Source organism: Tauraco erythrolophus, chromosome 8 (assembly GCF_009769465.1).
Source record: "Tauraco erythrolophus isolate bTauEry1 chromosome 8, bTauEry1.pri, whole genome shotgun sequence".
NCBI lineage: Eukaryota > Metazoa > Chordata > Aves > Musophagiformes > Musophagidae > Tauraco > Tauraco erythrolophus.
In genome coordinates, this window is record NC_141472.1 from 3,988,962 (window position 1) to 4,008,470 (window position 19,509).

The 19,509-nt window shown below is 45.2% G+C and overlaps 1 protein-coding gene across 3 annotated transcripts in view; it reads right to left on the minus strand.

The window, feature by feature from the left end:
• LRRFIP1 (LRR binding FLII interacting protein 1) overlaps nt 1–12,898 on the minus strand; it is a 105,749-nt gene extending 92,851 nt beyond the window's left edge. For 2 of the 3 annotated variants that reach the window (XM_086615747.1, XM_086615746.1), the window contains exon 1: nt 12,794–12,883. In XM_086615747.1, coding sequence (XP_086471873.1) covers nt 12,794–12,883 — 90 coding nt within the window. Of the gene's footprint in view, nt 1–12,793 lie in introns of all 3 variants that reach the window. The other variant, XM_086615748.1, reaches the window with a different exon arrangement.
• Nucleotides 12,899–19,509: the final 6,611 nt, after the last annotated feature.

The following is a 19,509-nucleotide window of genomic DNA, read 5'->3' on the forward strand; positions in this document are numbered from 1 at the left end:
CCAGAGGAGACTGGTTTTGTTCGATATATAAAACATACACGCACATTTACTATATACAGAAGAACTATTGTAAAAATTGTCATTTGTTTTCATGTCCCCTACTAATTTATACTTCAGTTAAGCATTGGACCACTTGTTACCTGCGTGTAAAAGGCGTTTGGGGATTTCTAGGTGGGAAAAGAGTGGCATGCAATTCTTCAACTTGTTCCATCTTCCTTCACAAAGACTGAACTTTCAATTAACTTAGATATTCTGCTATAACAAATAAGCTGCAGCTCTCCCTCAGGCTACCTATATTCTGATGGAAGAGTCAGGACACTTCAAACATGAGCTAAAACTCTTGATTTGCAACATCAACCAAAGAGATGCCAAAACCTGCTTGAGCAAATCGGATTTAAGGAAAAGTATCAATATCCAGAGAAACCACCTAAACGAAATCCTGGTGAAATCACCTTTTCTTGTTAGTACAGCTGTACACTGCAGAGTGTAGACAATAGCCTCTACCACATCATACTTTACTGGATTTTCTGTCCTTTACGCACAAACATCAAACTTCAAACATGAAACACGCTAACCGTGTCTCTTCAGAAGAGGAGCCAAGTTCTACAGCCAGTCTGCAGAAAAAGCACACAGAGGAAACTTGACAGAGAAAACCTTTTAAAAATTCACACTTCTCAAGGAATTTTAAGAGACCTGTCAAAAATAATTTTTAAAAAGTGGGTGGTTTTTTTTTAAAAAAAAAAAAAAAAAAATCACGCTATCCTCTTTATCTCACCACTACAACCAATTAAAATTTTTTTATCCACAAGACACTCTTACCTGGCCAGTGGAGGGGAGCTACCCTCTCATGCTTGCTATGATTCCACAACCCATTCCCACCTGGGAAGAAGAATTCCCAGAGAGCGCCAGGACATGTCAAGACAACTGGCCCTGAGGGAGACGGCACTGAACAACCCATCAGCTCGGATTAAAGCTAAAAAAACAGCATTGTTTAAGAAACGATTGGACAGCTTTTATGTGGGGGTGAGACAGGATTACTGTATCCAAACTGGGTCTGAGCTATAATGGATTACCTGGAGAATTTGTGTGCTAACCCTTACTAACAAATGAGTTCAGTTTGAAATGCACTACCAGACTGCACACACCTCATTTCGCTGGACAACAAAAATGACCTTCATGGCTATTTACTGGAGGTTCTTGAAATCAAGGAATGCTGCTGGGAATACATCAACAGCATAAAATGGATAGCAGCAGCCCTCCCCTGGTCACATCCCTTCTTTGCTTGCTCCTTTTTTCCCCCCCTCCCTCTAACAGCGATTACCACCCAGCAGATATAATTATAACTTTATCCTCAGTCTCACAGCCTATTTAACACTCAAATTGTGTCAATCAATTAGTTCAGTGTCAGGAACAGCTGTGTTCAAAAAAACAGCGAGTAGCTGGAAGTGGTGAGAGAACAGGAGAAACCAGCAGCAAAAACTCATCCCTTTGAGAATCACATCCTATCAGAGGAAATTACAATGAAAAACTAATTCCCTTAAGAAATGCTACCAGCTCCTGAGGTGCACCAAGCAATCTTAGAAACGTTATATGTAAGCTTTTTATACCTGATGGCTGTATTCACAGAGCTCGTATCCAAGATATTCAACTCTCTCTTTCTGGCACATTGTTCTGATTTTATTATAGTGGGAAGACTGAAAAAGCAGACCTGTTATGCCAGCAGCACAGGTAGCAGACCTCAGAGAAGCAACTCTAGGTAATGCAGATCTCTACAAGAAGCTTGCTTCTGTATTAACAGGTTGAGCCCACCCCAAAAAAAATTAGGATAGATTGCTATAAGAGAACGGTCCACTACAAACCCATTGATCTTTATTTTCTAATGCTAAATTTGTAGATTGCTTGGTTAGACAGTAAGTTTGGGGTTACCAGCCACCTTTCTGCTAGCCTGAAAATTGTCCTTCTGACAGTACATATTTATCCCATCGGTGATACAAAAGCATTTCACCAGCACACACAGAGAATCTTTCTTCACTTGCTCTAGTTCACCAAATAATTATTTTTTTTTTTCCCCAGGGTGATTATACCAGAATGCACAAATATTACAAAAAACACTGCATAACGCTCTATAAATAAAACACTGACATTCTCTACATATATCAACATGATCCCTTGTATCCGCACACAAACATACTATTTCCCAGAGCCCCTAGATTCCTCCACAGTTCATGTAAAGGTTAGGTCATATCCCTGTTTCGATGCACTCATTCCACATCAGGGCAGATTTAAATTTCATATTTAATAGACAATGGAATAGCATGACCTTTGGGTATCACAAGAAACGCCCCAAAAGCCCACTTCAATTTTCAACAGATGTTGATTCAAGATATTTGTCAATGTAAATCCTCTTATAGCTCAGCAACACATTTGGCAAAGGAAGAAAATCAAGACCAGCACACACACATTCCATATGGGAGAACGGACACTTTGAAGAGAACAGCCTAAGGGAAATGCACAGTTGCACAGCAAAGCAACGGGGCTGTAGACCATTCAAATTGAAAAACAGACTTATTTTCTAAAAAGCACATAAAGTTATATCTGCTATTTTCCTAATAACTCAATCGAAAGAACTTCAAGTTTGCAACTGGAGAGAAATAAGAAGTGATTACACAGATTAAAAAAAACAACAAAACAAACCAGCAGGCTGTTATCTTTTCCTGTTTGTAGACAGCAAAAGCAAATATGATTTCCTGTCTCCGTGTGAAGGCTGTAGTACATTGGCACCAGTATAAACAGTCATAGCTGAAGTATCTGAATCCAAAGTGATACGTGTTTTAAAAGGGAAAAAACGTGAAGCTACAAGAGTCCAACAGGAGACCGGAGTCCAGGGATTCTTCTCCACGTGAAGCACACCGAGAGCCTTTCCTTGCTCTCCTGTCATCCTAGTATGTTAGCTGATAAACGCTCCATAATTAGAAGACCCAAGTGGGGATGCCTGAAATCCATCTGACCTAAGGGAACGAGTTTAAAAACCTGACCCAGCTTTTAGCGTGCCAGATACTCCTGCATTCCATTTCTGTCTACTGGAAGAGGCTGGCAAAAGCAGACAGAAGAGAGACTCAACTAAATTCGGTATTCAAATGTGGGATTAGAGAAAGGACATTTTGGGACATAGGAAGTACTCAAAAGAGGAAGGCAAAGGAAAAAAAAAAAGTTGAATTTAAATCAGAAACTAGTGAAGGGAAAGGTCACAAAATACATAAGAGCAAAGACCAAGAGAGAAGAAAAATTATTCCTTTACATTCTATGCCTGTGCAGATCTCTGCACTTGAGGCATCTGTGGGATTGTGAGCAAGGTCTGCAAAGAATCACCCCTGGGACAGCTCAGGACAGAGGCATCATCACTTCATTGCAGGCAATATTAAAACACAAGTCACTGACCAGCCAGTTAAACCAGTAAACACGCAAATAAACTGCTTTTGTGGAACTTTTTTCCAGTAAGCTTTCATGTCCAGGAAAGATAAATCAATCTGACACTAATTACATCTAAAAACCTGCAAGTAAGGACGTTATAGTAGGAAAAACCCACCTCTGAGAATCTATTTTTGAGGAAATCAGAAGCTGTTGGATACCACCTCGCTTGTTTCTTTGGTAGAAGTTTGATTACCAACTGAATAATCCTCTCTCATTCACATAAGCCTTCTGACAGCTGAGAGGGAAGAAAATTGTTGCTCTGAAACTTAACTATTGTTTTTGCATTTCTTCACACGCCAACGATAACATGCACTGCCCTACCTAATTACCAGGTATCGAAAATAGGAACACAGCAGTGGTGATGCACCTGGCAATTTTGGTTTACCAAAGGCTCTGATTTCTTGTACAGCAACATATAATACAAAAATAAAATCTAAGTATTTTCTCCAAGAGCACAGGAGCTCACGAAGCACCGAAGAACTAGAAGGCATCCAGTGTTTTTTGCAAGTATAGGTGGATAAAACTCCAGCTCGTGCCAAGCTGCCAGCTCCTGGGCTGCAGGCACGCAGAAGGGCAAAGCAGATGCAAACTGAACAAAACCCACCTCTTCTGAGATCGCACCCAGGATATTTTTACTGAAAGTACACCACGAAGCAATCAACTTCCCAGTTCCAGGTCAGGAATTTTTAACGAGCAATTAGCTCAGACACTCGACTTTATTGGCACCAAATAGCATCTGAAGTCCCTAAATTAAAAAAAAAGTTATTTCAATCTATTCAGTTGAGCTTCCAAGTCAGAATTAGTCACTCAAAGTTTTAAACCAGAGTTCTGCCCTTTGTGTACAATTATACTCACTACTCAAGACATTCATCCTTCCTTAACCCAGAAATAGCTAGTTTTCTTAGAACTTTCAAATTGTTATGCCTGACAGTAAGACGCAACATTTTCCAAAGGATTCGACAACAACCACCACCACCCCGCCTCCTTCAGAATTCCACACCCTAGAGGGGTACACACTGCATCAGAAATTCACTGACAAGAAAACATGCCACATTGAGGGGACGAAGCAACAGAGAACACAACTGCAAGGCTAGATGCTGATGTGCAAGTCAAATCCGCCTTAGGGATGCTGCTTCATTTAATTAGGGATACACTCCTTTCTGCACGGTTTTTGGTTTAGGCATACATCCACATCCCAAACCAGGCAACCCTGAGTTTTGGAAACAGCGTTATTCAGAGTTAATTTGCATCTTCTCCTTTCTTGACACCCAAAACTCTCAGCTGCTTAGGCCATAAAACCGCTCCTAGCTCTGCTCATCAGGAAATACTTCCCAAGCCTTGTCCTTCACACCGCCCTCCACACCACACACCGCTTCGTTAAGTTTGTTTAAAGGCAGAAATAGAAATCTGTCCAAATACACATAGGAAATGTCTTTGGCACCGAGGTCTCACCAGTGAGTACCCCAGATAAGGGCAGTTGTCGAACTAGTATGGCAGTCAGAGCTATGGCACGTTCCTGCCAATGGGAAAACACTACTTCTGTGCTTCCTCCCAGCCTCTGAATACATGACTTCTGTACCCTTCAAAAAAATCAGTACTTTTTAACAGCCTGACCAGAACTTCCAAATTTTCATACCAGAAGATTATGTCACGCGGCCATTCACCTACCTGAAGCCATTTACACATTGCGAGCGCTGAGCGGCAACTAGTTCAGTTCCTCCTAAGTAATTAAAACCATCAAATTACTAACAATGAAGTATTGCCTTATATAGTGTTTATTATGCCACACCATGTTTTAATTTTAACAGTTAACCCTTTTACAGCCAAGCCTTTGAGAGCTGCCTTACATTTCTTGCCACCTACCAGCAACACTGGTGGTTTCTCCAGCCTCAAAATACCAAGAGTACCTGCAAAGGATCTCGACCACATCACACTACTCAGTTGAAGAGACTACCATCTCCAGCTGCTAGTCTCGTTCTCCTGCAAGAGGTTACACTACTCTTACAGGGCAGAGGACGAAGGAGCATACAGCAGCTCTTCATTGGTGGCAATTTACCTTTCAGCATCTTAATTCTAAAAGTTCAAAACAGAATTACAGGCAAAGATGCTAGGCGATCACAGCAACCTTGAACTTCAGTGCTCCGCACCACAACTCAACTCAAGCTACCCATGGTATGAAAAACGCCTTCACCAGGAATCGGCCAACACTGGCTTGCAAGCTCACCCATCTGGATGCTTTTTAAATCTCTCTTTGCTCATGTAATAGTCTCGTTTCAATGCACATACCACCTATCTTCCCAGCTTTAGCAGGGAAAGTTCCACGACCTACTTGTTCTTCCCTAGCTGAAATAAGGTGAAAGAGAGAAGGACAGTGTCTTTGGAGTAGATGGTTGCAGGTGTCTTCCCATAAGAAGCCCTTAAGCAGCACTTCCCTCATCTTTACTGCATGATGAAAACCCAAACACCAGTTATTTTTCTGCTATGCACAAGGCCAGCTATTCATCTCTAGTAGATTGAACAATGAGCAAGAGCACCAGATAACACCAGAAGCAGAGAGCTCCAAGATTAAATGCCCGTGCAACTATGTCCATTTTCCTTTCTCAGAAGCATCTCCTGTATTAAAAACAAACAAACAAACAAAAAACACTCTCAAAGCCACCTTATGACTGTCTGAAGGAAAATCTGCCTTACTGCAGTTTCTCCCACCATTCCAATCAGTAAGTAACTTCTCCCCAAAAAAGTATTTCGACACAAGGGAGACAACAGCTGGTATTTCAGAGCTGCTATTTTAAGGTTTGCCTATGAGTGCTTATGTCTAGCTAGACAGATTCACTGCTCCTGTCAACCTGCTGACTTGACAGGAGGGACAAATAACTTGTTTCACGAGCTCAAAATGCTATGTGAATGATGCTTCTTGCAACCAAAGGATGGGAAAAAAAAAAAACCAAAAACACCAACCAAAAAAAAACCCCAAAAGCCCCAAACAGTGTTGAAAGCCTTGCAAGTACACTTGAGCTCTAACTTTATTCAGCAACAGGCCTGGAAAAACATCCTTCTAGATGAGGTAATGATTAGTATTACATCCTGCAGACAAGCTCAGCATCTGGGCTTGCAAAGAAGAAGGCTGGGCTTCCCATGTTGTTAATCCTAGCAGCAGTCCCTTGCTTGACTGAAATAGGAATCACAGTTCCTAAACAGCTGTTTTCTCAGACAGCAAGAGAACAGCTGAAGAGGACTCAGGCCACAAAAAAAAACAGACAACTAATTATTTAAAGTTGCAATAGGCACACTGTGAGGCAGATTGTGTGCTGGGAGACAGGCTACAATCACCCATTTAACTAAAATGAGATAGGTCTTGATTTTGTCTGGCTTCTTAAACCCTTCAAAGCTGCTCCTTCACATATTTCCTTTGGGAAAGATTGTAAGTGATGCCAATGCCATTTGTTGGATGCGTGGATGTAAAACATTAGGAAAAAGGAGTGTTTGATGAAGAACACCATGTTTGCTACGTAATATCATCTCAATTTTGGAACAATTCTCTGCACCCTACTGGCAAGCATTGCCTACAAAGTCCTCCTTTCTTCCTATATTTAGGTCAACCAGGCTGAGTCAAGCCCTCCATAAGCATCCCTTGCTTTCATAACTTTCTATTCTAGAAGAGACACCTACGGCCAGGCATGCTTTTTCAGATCATTTGTTCTCTTGGGCTGGTATGTCAATCCTCATAAAGTGAGAAAGTAACGAAATGAAAAAATAAGTTGAGTACAAGCAACTCGTGCTGCATAAAACAGACTGTTTCTAAGGGCTTCTCTTGGAATATGCATCTGCTTACAAAAGTCTTCATGCATCTCTAATGCCAAATACTGCTCAAAAAAGTTCCACCACTACACTACCAAGACATGTGGACCTTACACAGGCATTACCTAGTATATCCTTAGGGAATACATTGCTTTAAACACTCTGATTTGCACAACAGTTCAATAAAGTTTGTGTAGCTTGTGTTTCTGTATATAAACATCCATTCTGTTTGGTTTAGCTTTGACTTTTACCAAATTGTTCCCGGCTCGATGTACACGAGTCACTCAAATTGTTGTATAAACCAGAGAATTCTCCCCCAAATTATGCCCTCAATTCAAAAGCCAGGCCTTTAGATCACACAATGATCACAGCATCTCTTCGCCAGTCCTGAAACTCCAATTTAGGCTTTTAAAGTTACTTAGTGCCTTCTTACTGTAACTAATAAAGCTGGCTGGCTGGTTTCACCTGCATTTTGAGCTATTTCTGATCTTCTACACTTTCTGCTCCTTCATAGGAGTGTAACATCCCAATTTTTGAATCACTAAGAACGCACGTCAATGCCCAAACCAAAAGCTTCAGTGAAACAATGGAATTTACAGTCCATAAGCTGATCATGCCAGTTATTTAGAAAATAATTACACATGTAGGTGACAGTTCTTGAAACTTTCAAAGTGACATACAGCGTACAAAGAGTGAAGAAGCAAGCCTCATAACACAACTTTATTTTCACTGTTAAAGAAAGTAACGTTGCTTGAATTACTAACTTCAAATGAATTATTAGCTAAAGAGTTCTACTCTGCAAATCGCTGGATGAAAAAGACAATTTCTAAGCACAGAGATGAGACAAGGCAGGATTGTTTTTCTGAGCAATACAACACATATATATCTCTTTGCAAAACATTAGCAAAACAAGGTGTAAATGACTTTCCTCATAAAACCAAGAAATTTACCTTGACCTTGTTCTTCCTCATTCAAGAAGATAAAACCCAGTAACTAATATTATCTGCCTATAAGAGAAGCATCTCATTTACACAGATGGCAGTTTGTCCTTGAATTTGCAAAATTCTTTCTGCTCATAGAACACTTTGCTAGCTATAGTAATAGTTAAGAGCATAGTGGAAGTTGGAGGGTGGGGGGGGAAATTCCCCTAGAAACAACGTCTCAAGTTATCACATCAAACCCATCTCATCCAAGCAGGAAAAAAGCAGGAAGCCAGCCCCTGTGAGGTCCAGCAGCCCAGGACTCTGCCCGAGAGAAGGGGCAGATGACCGTGCAGTCCGCATACACGATCACTGCCGGCTGTGCTGGCACGGCCCTCGAGGAGTATCAGACTGCTAGATTTTGCAAACACTGCTGGCACATACTCACGGAGAGGAATAAAATAGCCCCAAAGTTTCCATTGACCTAAACACAGAATCATCTACTGGCGTCAACAGGAGTCTGAAAGCGGAGAAGCCTGTCATTGATCAGCTTCGCTCCCATCTGTACGAGCTGACACTCAGGGAAAAAAATAACCTCAGCAACACAAGCGAGGTGTGTGCACCACAAATCCTGAGCAGCCATCACCTGTGCCCGTTAGAAACTCCCAACACCGTGCTCCTGTTGTAACCATACTCACCTACACGCCATCCATCTGATGACCATGCAAGTCAGAAACTCTACTCATGCAACTCAGCCCCTCTACTCTGCTCTCATGAGACCCCACCTGGAATACTGCATTCAGCTCTGGAGTCCCCAGCACATGAAGGACATGGAGCTGCTGGAGTGAGTCCAGAGGAGGCCACAAAGATGATCTGAGAGCTGGAGCACCTCTGCTATGGAGACAGGCTGAGAGAGTTGGGGCTGTTCAGCCTGGAGAAGAGAAGGCTCCGGGGTGATCTTATAGCAGCCTTCCAGTACCTAAAGGGGGCCAACAGGAAAGCTGGAGAGGGACTTTTTGCAAGGGCATGTAGTGACAGGACAAGGGGTGATGGCTTTAGACTGAAAGAGGGGAGATTTCGATGAGATCTAAGGAAGAAATGTTTCACTCAGAGGGTGGTGAGGCACTGGCACAGGTTGTCCAGAGAAGTTGTAGATGCCCCATCCCTGGAAACGTTCAAGGCCAGGTTGGATAAGGCTTTGGGCAACGTGGTGTAGTGGAGGGTGTCCCTGCCCATGGCAGGGGGGTTGGAACAAGATGATCTTTGAGGTCCCTTCCAACCCAAACCGTTCCATGATTCTATGAAACTCAACAGCTAGACTGAGTGGTACCGTGCTGCTTTTTCCTGACAGGCAAGGTGATTTACAGCAACTGCACCTTCCACCTCCACTCTAAATGGATCTAGACATGGTGATAAACTACTTGCAGCTCATCTCGTTCAGAAACTGCTCCAATCATTAAAACTAACTACTACTGCTGCTTAACTTTTATTAATGCTGCTACTAAAACTCCGTCTCTGCAATAGGCTCCGCTTTTACAATTTCCTTCCGCTTGCTTAGTGACTTCCTCTTAAGATCATCCTCACATCCCACGGGGTCAAGGGCTGCCGCCTTCACTGCGCGAGGATCTCTTTCGGGCTACGCAAGACTGCACATACACAGCAAGACAGCCTGGTTGCTTATTCAAAAAAAATTTATGCTTCAAATGGCAGGAGTTTAAGAGAGTCTTTACAAGTCTTAATGTGCCGTTATAGAAGCACGTAGCATAGCAAGGACTGGAGATTTTTCAGAATCTTCTGACTGTTACAAAATGCAACAACTGGAACACGTCAAAGCAGCACAGTCCTTTTGAAGGAAAATCAAATGGAGAGAAGATGCACACATTTTAACTTACTCCCAGAGATTCCAAGGTAAGAGTAGCAATACGAATAAATCTGGTTTGGATGCTCTTTTAGGCTCCCATCTGAACACAGCAAAGTCAGATCCCAGAATCTGCTAATAACTTGCAAGCATCTGTGGCTTCTGGATAAAAAAGGAAGACCAAAGGAAATGTTCAACGCTGTGGCCTCCAACACAAGAAGGGCAGGGACCTGTTGGAATGAGTCTAGAGGAGGGCCATGATGATGATCCGAGGGCTGGAGCACCTCTCTTGTGAAGACAGGCTGAGAGAGTTGGGGTTGTTCAGCCTGGAGAAGAGAAGGCTTCAGGGAGACCTTCTAGCAGCCTTCCAGTACTTAAAGGGAGCCTACGAGAAAGCTGGAGAGGGGCTTTTCACAAGGGTATGTAGTGATAGGACAAGGGATAATGGCTTTAAACTGAAAGAAGCAAGATTTTGATTAGATCTAAGGAAGAAAAGAAATTCTTCACTATGAGGGTGGCAAGGCACTGGAACAGGTTGCCCAGAGGAGTTGTGGCTGTCCCATCCCTGGAAGTGTTAAAGACTGAGTTGGATGAGGCTTTGAGCAACCTGATGTAGAGGAAGATGTTCCTGCCCATGGCAGGGTCGTTGGAACTAGATGATCTTTGAGGCCTCTTCCAACCCAAACCATTCTACAAAAAAAGAGCAAAAACCTAGGCACAAATGCAACAGGCCTACGTCTCAGCTTTGCCTATACACCTGTGAGGAAGGCTGGAAGAGCCAAAGTGTCCGTAGCTCTTGTACTCTTCTCAACACGAAGGCTCTCAGCATCTTTATTTGGAGGAGACAAAAGGCTTGCTTTACATTTTTAAGAATTCTTAAGATCATACAGAAGGATTTGTCTAGGTTCCCTTGGATGGAAAATGGGCAGTTAAACAACAAAACTATTATAAGTGCATAAAACCCAAGACAGACTAAAGCAAAGAGTTAAAATAATATGGGAAAATACTGAACCTTGAACTTGGCAGTTCACAATTTTAGCACTCAAGGGAAAAGATAAAAGGCATGCTTGTGTTGGGCTTTTCGACCAAATGGGAGTTGTCCTTTAAACAATCCGCAGAAGAAAAAAACAAAAAAAAAACAAAATAAACAACAAAACAAAACAACACAATATTTGAGGCCTTAAACCACTTCACAATACAGTGAAAAGTAGTACACAAGCTAAAGAAAAGTGAAAGTGGGAGGGAAACACGCAATAGAGAAGGGCAACCTAGGCCCTCTCTTTCAGATTGATGTCTTCCTTCATCAAATGACAGCATGGCCAGGACGCTGTTGTGAAATTTAAACTCTCATCCCAAAGTAATTCTTAGGATGTTATCATGACTCAAACTCTAATAGAAGCACAATCACTCTTACTCACTATCTTATGTCCAGGACATGAGACATTCTTGTCCCCCTACCTCAAACTCCATCCCTAGGAACTTTCTCATCTTCTCATCGTACTGCCGCAAAAATCTGACTTCTGGAAACACACTATCCAAATCACTCACACAGAAATTAGTCTACTGGATGTATTCGAATCAAAGATGCTGCAAAACCACTTCGAAATGGTACACAAGAATAGTAAAGGCTTCCCATGTCAGGGCTGCCCTCAGTGATAACATCCAAGGTGCATGATGTTACAGATAACTTACTGTATCAGCCAGTTGCCACCAAAAAGAAGCTGCACATTGCCATTCATCTGATCCTGCTGCAACTGTGATTCAGGAAAGGAAACCAAGAGAGACTTAAATCTCTTCTAGAAGAGTGATTTATCTTGTAACCCATCTTGGGGTCAGACCAACACGAGGCACGGAGCAGACGCACATAACCCATGCTAGAGGAAGAGGACGGCCACCTTCAGCAGCAGCCCGCATCGGATCGGCTTAAGACATGGTGAATAACAACCCCACGGCCGCTTATCCCGATCTCCAGCTGGGGTTGCCCATCTCCCTCATCGGAAGACCGTGGGAGGAAGGATGCAGAACAACCTTTGTCAGCTTCAGCAACGTAAAAACCAAACCCATGCCATCCCATTCACCGCCGAGCCACCGCAACCGTACAGAAGGAAGAATAAGGAGGCAGAAAGAAAACAGCCACCAGCTGGTTTTAACTGTTTAAATTCTAAAGCACAATGCAGAGCCCAGCCAGCACCAAGCCTGACTCATTAAACACAAATACGAGCGAGTTTCCAGGTCAGATCGTGCACTTATGCCTCGCAGTCTTCTGGATTGCGTTTTTCTTCATTTATACGTATCCATAAAAAACCCGAGCGGCCCCTTTTCCGCTTCCCAGGCATTAACACCCACGTCGGCAGCCGCAGACAATTCATTCCCCCCCACCGAGGGGCTGGAGCAGGAGGGACCCCCGCCCGGGCTGGCACCTTTTCCCCACGGATAAAAAAAAAAAAAAAACCACCTTAAGCGCTTCAGACTCAAGTGATGCCCTCGCATCATAAAAGAGGCCGACACCGTTGAGACGAATGCGAATTTTTTTTTGTTTTTTTTTTGTTTTATTTCGCCTTTCATCAATCTGCCCTTGAACCGCCGCCGTGCCCGGTGCCGCCGGGGGCGCGTGCGCGGCGGCCGGGGGAGCCCGGGGCGGGGGGAACGGAGGGGGGAACGGGGCAGAGAAGGGAAAGGGGGGGAAGAGGAGGGGAGGAAGAAGTCGCGGGGAGGGGGGGGAGGAAGGTCGCCGCCCGCCGCTCACCTCGCGGGCGATCTGGTTGAGCGCATCGTCCTCCGCCGTCAGGCGCTCCCGGTTCGGCAGCCGCTTTCGCCCGGCTCCCTGCGTGCCCATGATGGACCCGCTCCACCGCCGCTGACCCGCCGGTCCCAGCCCTCCCTCCCTCCCTCCCGGCCGCCACCACCGCCCCGCCGCCGCCGCCTTCTCCCCCGCTCGCCGGCGCCGGCGTGAAGCGCCCGGCCGTCACCGCCCCCCCCCACCCCGCCCCGTGGCGCGCATGCGCCGCCGCCCCCGCCCCGAGGGGACGCGCCGGGCGCCGCCCCACGCCCCTCGGCATCCTCCCGAACGGGGGATGCGGGCGGTCCGCTTCCCTCGTATCCGTCCCTTCACAGCTGACCCCTTCCCCGCCGCGCCCGTGATCCCGGCCGGGCACAGCCCCGGGCTCCCCGGCTGTCCCAGCCTCCCCGTAGAATCATAGAATCATAGAATCGTCTGGTTGGGAGAGACCTTCAAGATGATCGAGTCCAGCCATTCACCCTGCACTGTCAGGGTCCCTAAATCATATTGCTCAACACCAAATCCACACGGTTTTTAAACACCTCCAGGGATGGGGACTCCACCACCTCCCCGGGCAGCCTGTTCCAATACTTCACAACCCTCTCTGGAAAGAAATTTTTCCTGATATCTAACCTAAATTTCCCCTGGCGCAACTTGAGGCCATCCCTCTCGTCCTGTCATTCTCATCCCGTAACCCCCCTCTCGAGGCCTCTTGTCCGCTAAACCGAAGAAAATTTCCCTGCAATGGAGGAAAACTCACCGGTTGTGAACCGGGGGGGGGTTTCCCTGCCGCAAATACCGGGGGAGCGGGACAGAATCCTGTCCCCTCTTGCCCTGCACCCTCGCCTGCCCTCGTAGCCCCGTGAGATCCCTCCAGGCATTAATTTTCGTGTTACGTGACAGTGGACGTGATTAGTGTCAAATACATCAGTGCTTAATTAATTCACATTGACAAGGAGCCTGTATTCTCCAGGATTCCTGCCGCAGCCCTCACACCTCAGTTCACACATTAATTCCCTAACTGTTCCTTAACTCCAGCTCAGAGCACGGAACGCGTTACGCGGACCCATGACAGAAGAAGGGTGGTGAAACCCTGACGAAGACCAGCGCGCTGCGTTTAATCTCCGTGACTTAATTTTACCGGCGATTCAAACTCGATGAAGGTGAAACGCAACGCTGGCCAGCCCAAGGTTTGCCTGGAGGTTTGCATGTACCACAACCGAGGTTTGGGTCGCCCTCAAATTCAAAACTGTGTCAAGCAGTTTAATATATCATCGCTTCCCATGAGGGTATTGTCATGGTTTGATGTGGAGGGGGTGGGGGTTCTGGTGGCAGGAGAGGGGCTTTGCTCCTTGTGACCTCCCTGGTTTTGGAACCGGGTCAGACCTGGTTCTGGCCACCAGATCGGACTGCCATCCCCCTCAGGCTTGAGCCAATCAGCACCTCTGCAAATTGCCCTATTTAAGTCGGGACAAAGGAACCGGAAAAGGTGCTTTGCCTAGGATCGAGCAGAGAAGGGAGGAGGGCACTGCCCCCGCTCCCTGGCTCCCGGCCGGGCAGCTGCCTGCGTCGGGCCGGCGCCGCCCACGGAGAATGGTGGCGGCGGAGCCGGCTGGGGAACTCGGGGGCACCCCACTCCCAGGGTGCCCACTGGGCTGAGTTCACCTGGAGAGGACTGAGATCTGAGAGAAACAGCCGCATCGACAGCAGGTCAGTGAGGATGGAGCAGGAGGAGATGTGCCGGAGCTGAGCTTCCCCTGCAGCTGGTGGTGAGATGGCAGGTGGCCCCCCTGCAACCAGGACGGCCTCGGTGGAGTGGAGACCCACTCACAGCCCATGGGGAGAAGATGCCTGAGCCTGAGGATGGTCGTGTTGGGATGCACGACAAGGCAGAGAGGCATCTGGAGTCTGTGTGACGACCCACGCCGGAGCGAGTGGCTAAAGCTCCCTAAGTATCCGAGACTGTGGTAAAGCCCACACTGGGGCAATCTGTGGGGAAGGATTGCTTCCTGTGGGCTGGACTCACGTTGGAGAGGTTTGTGGATTTTTCCTCGTGAGTAGAGGATCCACTGGAGCAGGGGAAAAGGGTGTAAGGACTCCTCCTCCTTTAAGAGAGAAGCAGCAGTAACAGCACGGAATGAACTGACCTGCACTCCCCCAGTCCCTGCCCCCTGTGCTGCTGGGGGGGGTGGGGTGGGGGGGAGGAAGGTGTTGGTTTTTAAGATCTGTCTTTGTTTCTTTTTATCCTCTCACGTAACCGGTTTTGTTTCCCTTTGTCCTTTTAAGTAACCATCAATAAATTGTTTTGCTTTTAAGAAAGCCCAGTCTGTTTTGCCCAGGACCATGGTTGGTGGGTGCTCCCTCTGTTCTTGTCTCATCCCTCAGTCCCTTTATTATATTTTTCTCCTCTCCACTTTACTGGAGAAGGAGAGACTGTGTGAGTTTTAGTTGCTGGATCAGCCTAAAACCACGACAGGTATGTACGAGAGAATAAAGCAACTGGTGGCTGTTTCAGGAAAAGAAACAAAAAAACACCCTATTTTTAGCAGAATCCCTTTCCCCGAGACGGTATAGGTGCCCTCCGTCAGCCCCAAGCTGGTCCTTGTTCTTCAGAAACTATTTAATTCTCACGTGTTGCTTTTTATACGAGGGACATCGAGGTGCCTATTTATAGCTGGTGTCTGTGCTGAAGTGATTGTCTCCATGCGATTGCCCTCTGCTCCTCTGCAGCACCGGTGCTGGCACGGCACAGCACGGCATGGCATGGGGAAACGCTGCCGTCTGAACTCGGCAAGAGATTGCACAGACCTTTGAGATGCAGCTGTTGACTTTAGAGTAGATGAGTAATTGAGAGCTCCTAATGATGTCCTCCTGATCAGTCACCCCACCAAGCAGGCCTCTTCCTCTCCGTCCTGGAATCTGCAGCCTGAACAGGAACACTTCCATTTTTAACAGTTTTCTCCCATTTAGCAATGCTTTCAAGAGGGAACTCGAAGCCCACTCTCTCCTTCACACTGCCATCACTCCAGCTCTAATTCAATGTCTACAAACTTCTTGAGCAGCCAAGCACTTTTTGTTTTTCAGACAGCATTTGGGCTGTGCGTGCGCTCACCGCTCACGTCACAGCTGTTTTGGGAACCATGGCTCTTCTGATGACTGGGTGGTGGTATTGCATTGATGCTTCTTCTTACACCAGGGACTACTTATCTTTACAAGAAACGAATGATTATTTTGTCAGCAGAAGCAGATAGGTGAGTTCCCCTCCTTACTTGGGCATTAAAGCCAAGCGCGTCACATCCTGAGATTTGGCGTCAAGTTTTACTCTGACTCCACACAAGTGGAAAAAAAAAAAAGCACTGGCTCTGCAAGGGCCTCAAAAATGAGCTATGACCCTGCTACGGAGGCACAGCCTTGATGTGCCTGGCTTTCCTAGATATCCCACAGGCTTCCTTTCTTCAGCCACCTCAGCTGCAACCTCACCTCCCCAAGACCTGGCTTAGCAATATCACCCTCTCAGGCTCTGAATGCTTGTTCCCTAAGCCCTTATCCTTGCATTTGCCTCTGCCCTTTAAGGAATTCTGGCTAAAGATGTATGGCAGTGCCTTATTTTTAGGTCCGTGTTACCCAGGGATTTCAGCCACCTGTGCAGCTGCATCACTGTATCCATGCAAGGAATTTCCCGTTCAGCGGTGCAGTAAGATTTGCATTAGTGCTGTTTGCCTTTCTGGCTGAAAGCCTTACAGAGGCTTGGCCTTACAACCAAACTGAGGCTTGTGCAAGACAGGTTTATGTCCAAAAACCTATTACTGAGAGGGCTTTGTAAGAGAGAAAGACAGAAAGAAAAAGAAAAAAAAAAGAAAAAGAAATAAAATAAAGAAAAGAAAGAAAAGAAAGAAAAGAAAGAAAAAGAAAGGAAAAGAGAAAGAAAGAGAAAGAAAAAAGAAAGAAAAAGAAAAAAAGAAAAAGAAAAGAAAAAGAAAAAGAAAAAGAAAAAGAAAAAGAAAAAGAAAAGAAAAAGAAAAAGAAAAGAAAAAGAAAAAAGAAAAAGAAAAGAAAAAAGAAAGAAAAAGAAAAAAGAAAAAGAGAAAGAAAAAGGAAAGAAGGAAAGAAGGAAAGAAGGAAATGAAAGAAAATTTTTTTTTTTTTAAAAAAAGCAGCAGATAAATTGGAAGAGAGGAAGCTATTGGGTGACTGCAGTCAGATTTCAAATCACACAGTGATGTGCGCTGCAGTGAAATCCTTCTTTTTTCTTGCATTCCAGACACATGTAGTAATTTTTCTCTTATAATATAGTCAAAATAAGCCATCTTGTTATAAAAATACTATACGTACAGAATTTGTCCAAATAAATACGAAATAATGATTCGATCACGTTAGTTTTGGCTACGCTGTGAGATGCAGCGAGTGCAGCGGAAAACGAAAAACCGAAATGTACGTTTCTTATTTTAACAAGCAACATGAAGTGGAGGCTCATTTTGTCTGAGAGTCACAACTGTGATTAATGATACTCAGACAAGACTGAGTATCCCGTGCCAGATTTAAGGGGCCCTATTTTAAGCGTGCGATGCGTAGCTCATTCTCCAATATCCTGTGCGCAAGGAGGTGGTTTCATGCAGAGCACACCCCAAAGATACAATTTTCCCCCTGAGCTGATCTGAAACCAAACCATCTTTTGCAACCTCCCTCTTGAGAATCGGGACAAGCTGTCAGCCGTTAAAACTGCTGCTGGTGTGCTCAACAGACTGCATTTACCTAATAAAATGGATGGGTTTACTATTCTGCGCGGCAAAATATGATTACGTCTCTGTTAGCAGCAAGGCCTGGGGTAGGAGGATCCAGCAGTGATGGTGTTAAAAGAAAACACAGGGGCACCTCCCTGCTCCACCGTAAGATCACAGCATCCACCAAAGCAGAAGTGAAGTCTGACAGATCTAACAAGGTGTCTGTTGTTCCAAGGAGAGCGGAACACTTCAATACCTTGGAACTACCTACACTTGGGAAGCCAGTATTTCATATTGCCAAGATGCACGAAATGAGCAGAGCTCCATTAACATTGTAGTGTTTTGCAAACGTAACGGCAGCGGTATCCAGCAGGGTCTATGGATTTATTAATGGAAAAGAATTACATCACAGACAAGTATGTGCTGGCACTGAAATACCACAGGAAAAAACAACACTGGTGCAACTGAAGGGCTTGTACTTTATTACACCTCCTAAGGAGCCCAGGATGATCCTCCTCAGCAAAGCAGACCTCCTGGGAAAAGCTTTCAGATGTCGTTGCCACATTTAAGCAGTGTCAAGACAGGGCTCAGGAGACTGGTAGTGTCCATACGGGCTTTGTGCAGATGAGATTCATTACTGTTGAGCCATCTCTTCAGGTCAGCAGAGTCACTATTTGCATCAGCAGAGCTCTGGCACTCTGGGAACCTTGCTTAGCTGCTGTAGCCTGGGGCTTGTGGTTACACAGCGACTCATGACAGCAAAGCCACAACTGGTAACTGCCTTCCCAGGTAGTCCAGGAAAGAGATCTGTGAGCTTGGGTTGACCAAGGAGAATACAGTCCATAAAGTGGTGGGCTTCCAAGCCAAGCTTTAGGAGAACTGGAAAAAAATTATATCCCACAACAGCAGCAGACGATTATCTTGTTCCCTTTTTACCAAAAGCAACTTAACTTGCTATTACAAAGATGTGATTTTTTCTCAAGAGGGCTTACTTCTTGTCTTCGTCTTGCCAAAGCCCCTCAACCACTTACTGGCCTCCTCTAGTCACCTTGGCATGTCGTGAGAGATAGTTTTTCATCTGTAAATTTTTCACAGGTCATTGAAGATGCCACTTTAGGGATCTTGAGGTCTCAGCATTGGATCCCTTTCAAGGTTCAGGAAGAATCTTCCTTTGGAGGAAGTTTTTCAAAGGTTAACCTCGGGGTTGATTTCATTTAGTATTTTCATTAGCTCCCTGACACAAGTAGGACAGTACTAATGAAATACGCTGATGAGACGGTGTTATGGAGCATCACCAAAAAAGGAAGATAAAGTCATACAGGAATGGGAAGAGGTTAAGGACTTGAGAAACAAGCGGAATGAAATCAAGCAGACAGCAAATGTCATGTCAAGGACTAAATTCATGATCTCATCCACTGTAAATGAGGGAAGAGGAGGAAGTTCCCGGGTTATAAACTGGTCACAGGTTGGTTGTGTGCCACCATCGCAACACAAATACCAAAGAATTATATTTAATGTTAGAGCACTTCATGTAAGGGTCTACCAGTGCAAATATTTGTATCATTCCACAAACATCCTTACCTAAAACAGTGCCTACAAGTCTGCTTTTCCATGTTAAGAACAATGTGAACTTGCATAGCTGTGGAGAGAAAAGCTCCTAGGATAAGCAGCAGGAGGACCTTTCCTGAGGTGAGAAGGGGTTGGCTTGTCTAGCCAAAGGCAGAACAACTGCATCACTTCTCTAGAAACTATTTTGGAGAAAAGGAGTGGGGATGATGCTAAGTAAAGCTTAAAGGGCCAACTTTGCACAAAAACATACAGCTAAACAGGCCATCTATAACTGTAGTCTGGAAATCAGAGATTTCTCATGGAACTTCTGGACATGCATCCAAATGCAGTTTTTGAGTAGCTGGGATGAAGTACGTTAAGTCCGTGGTAAGCACTATACTGAGAGTCTGTCTG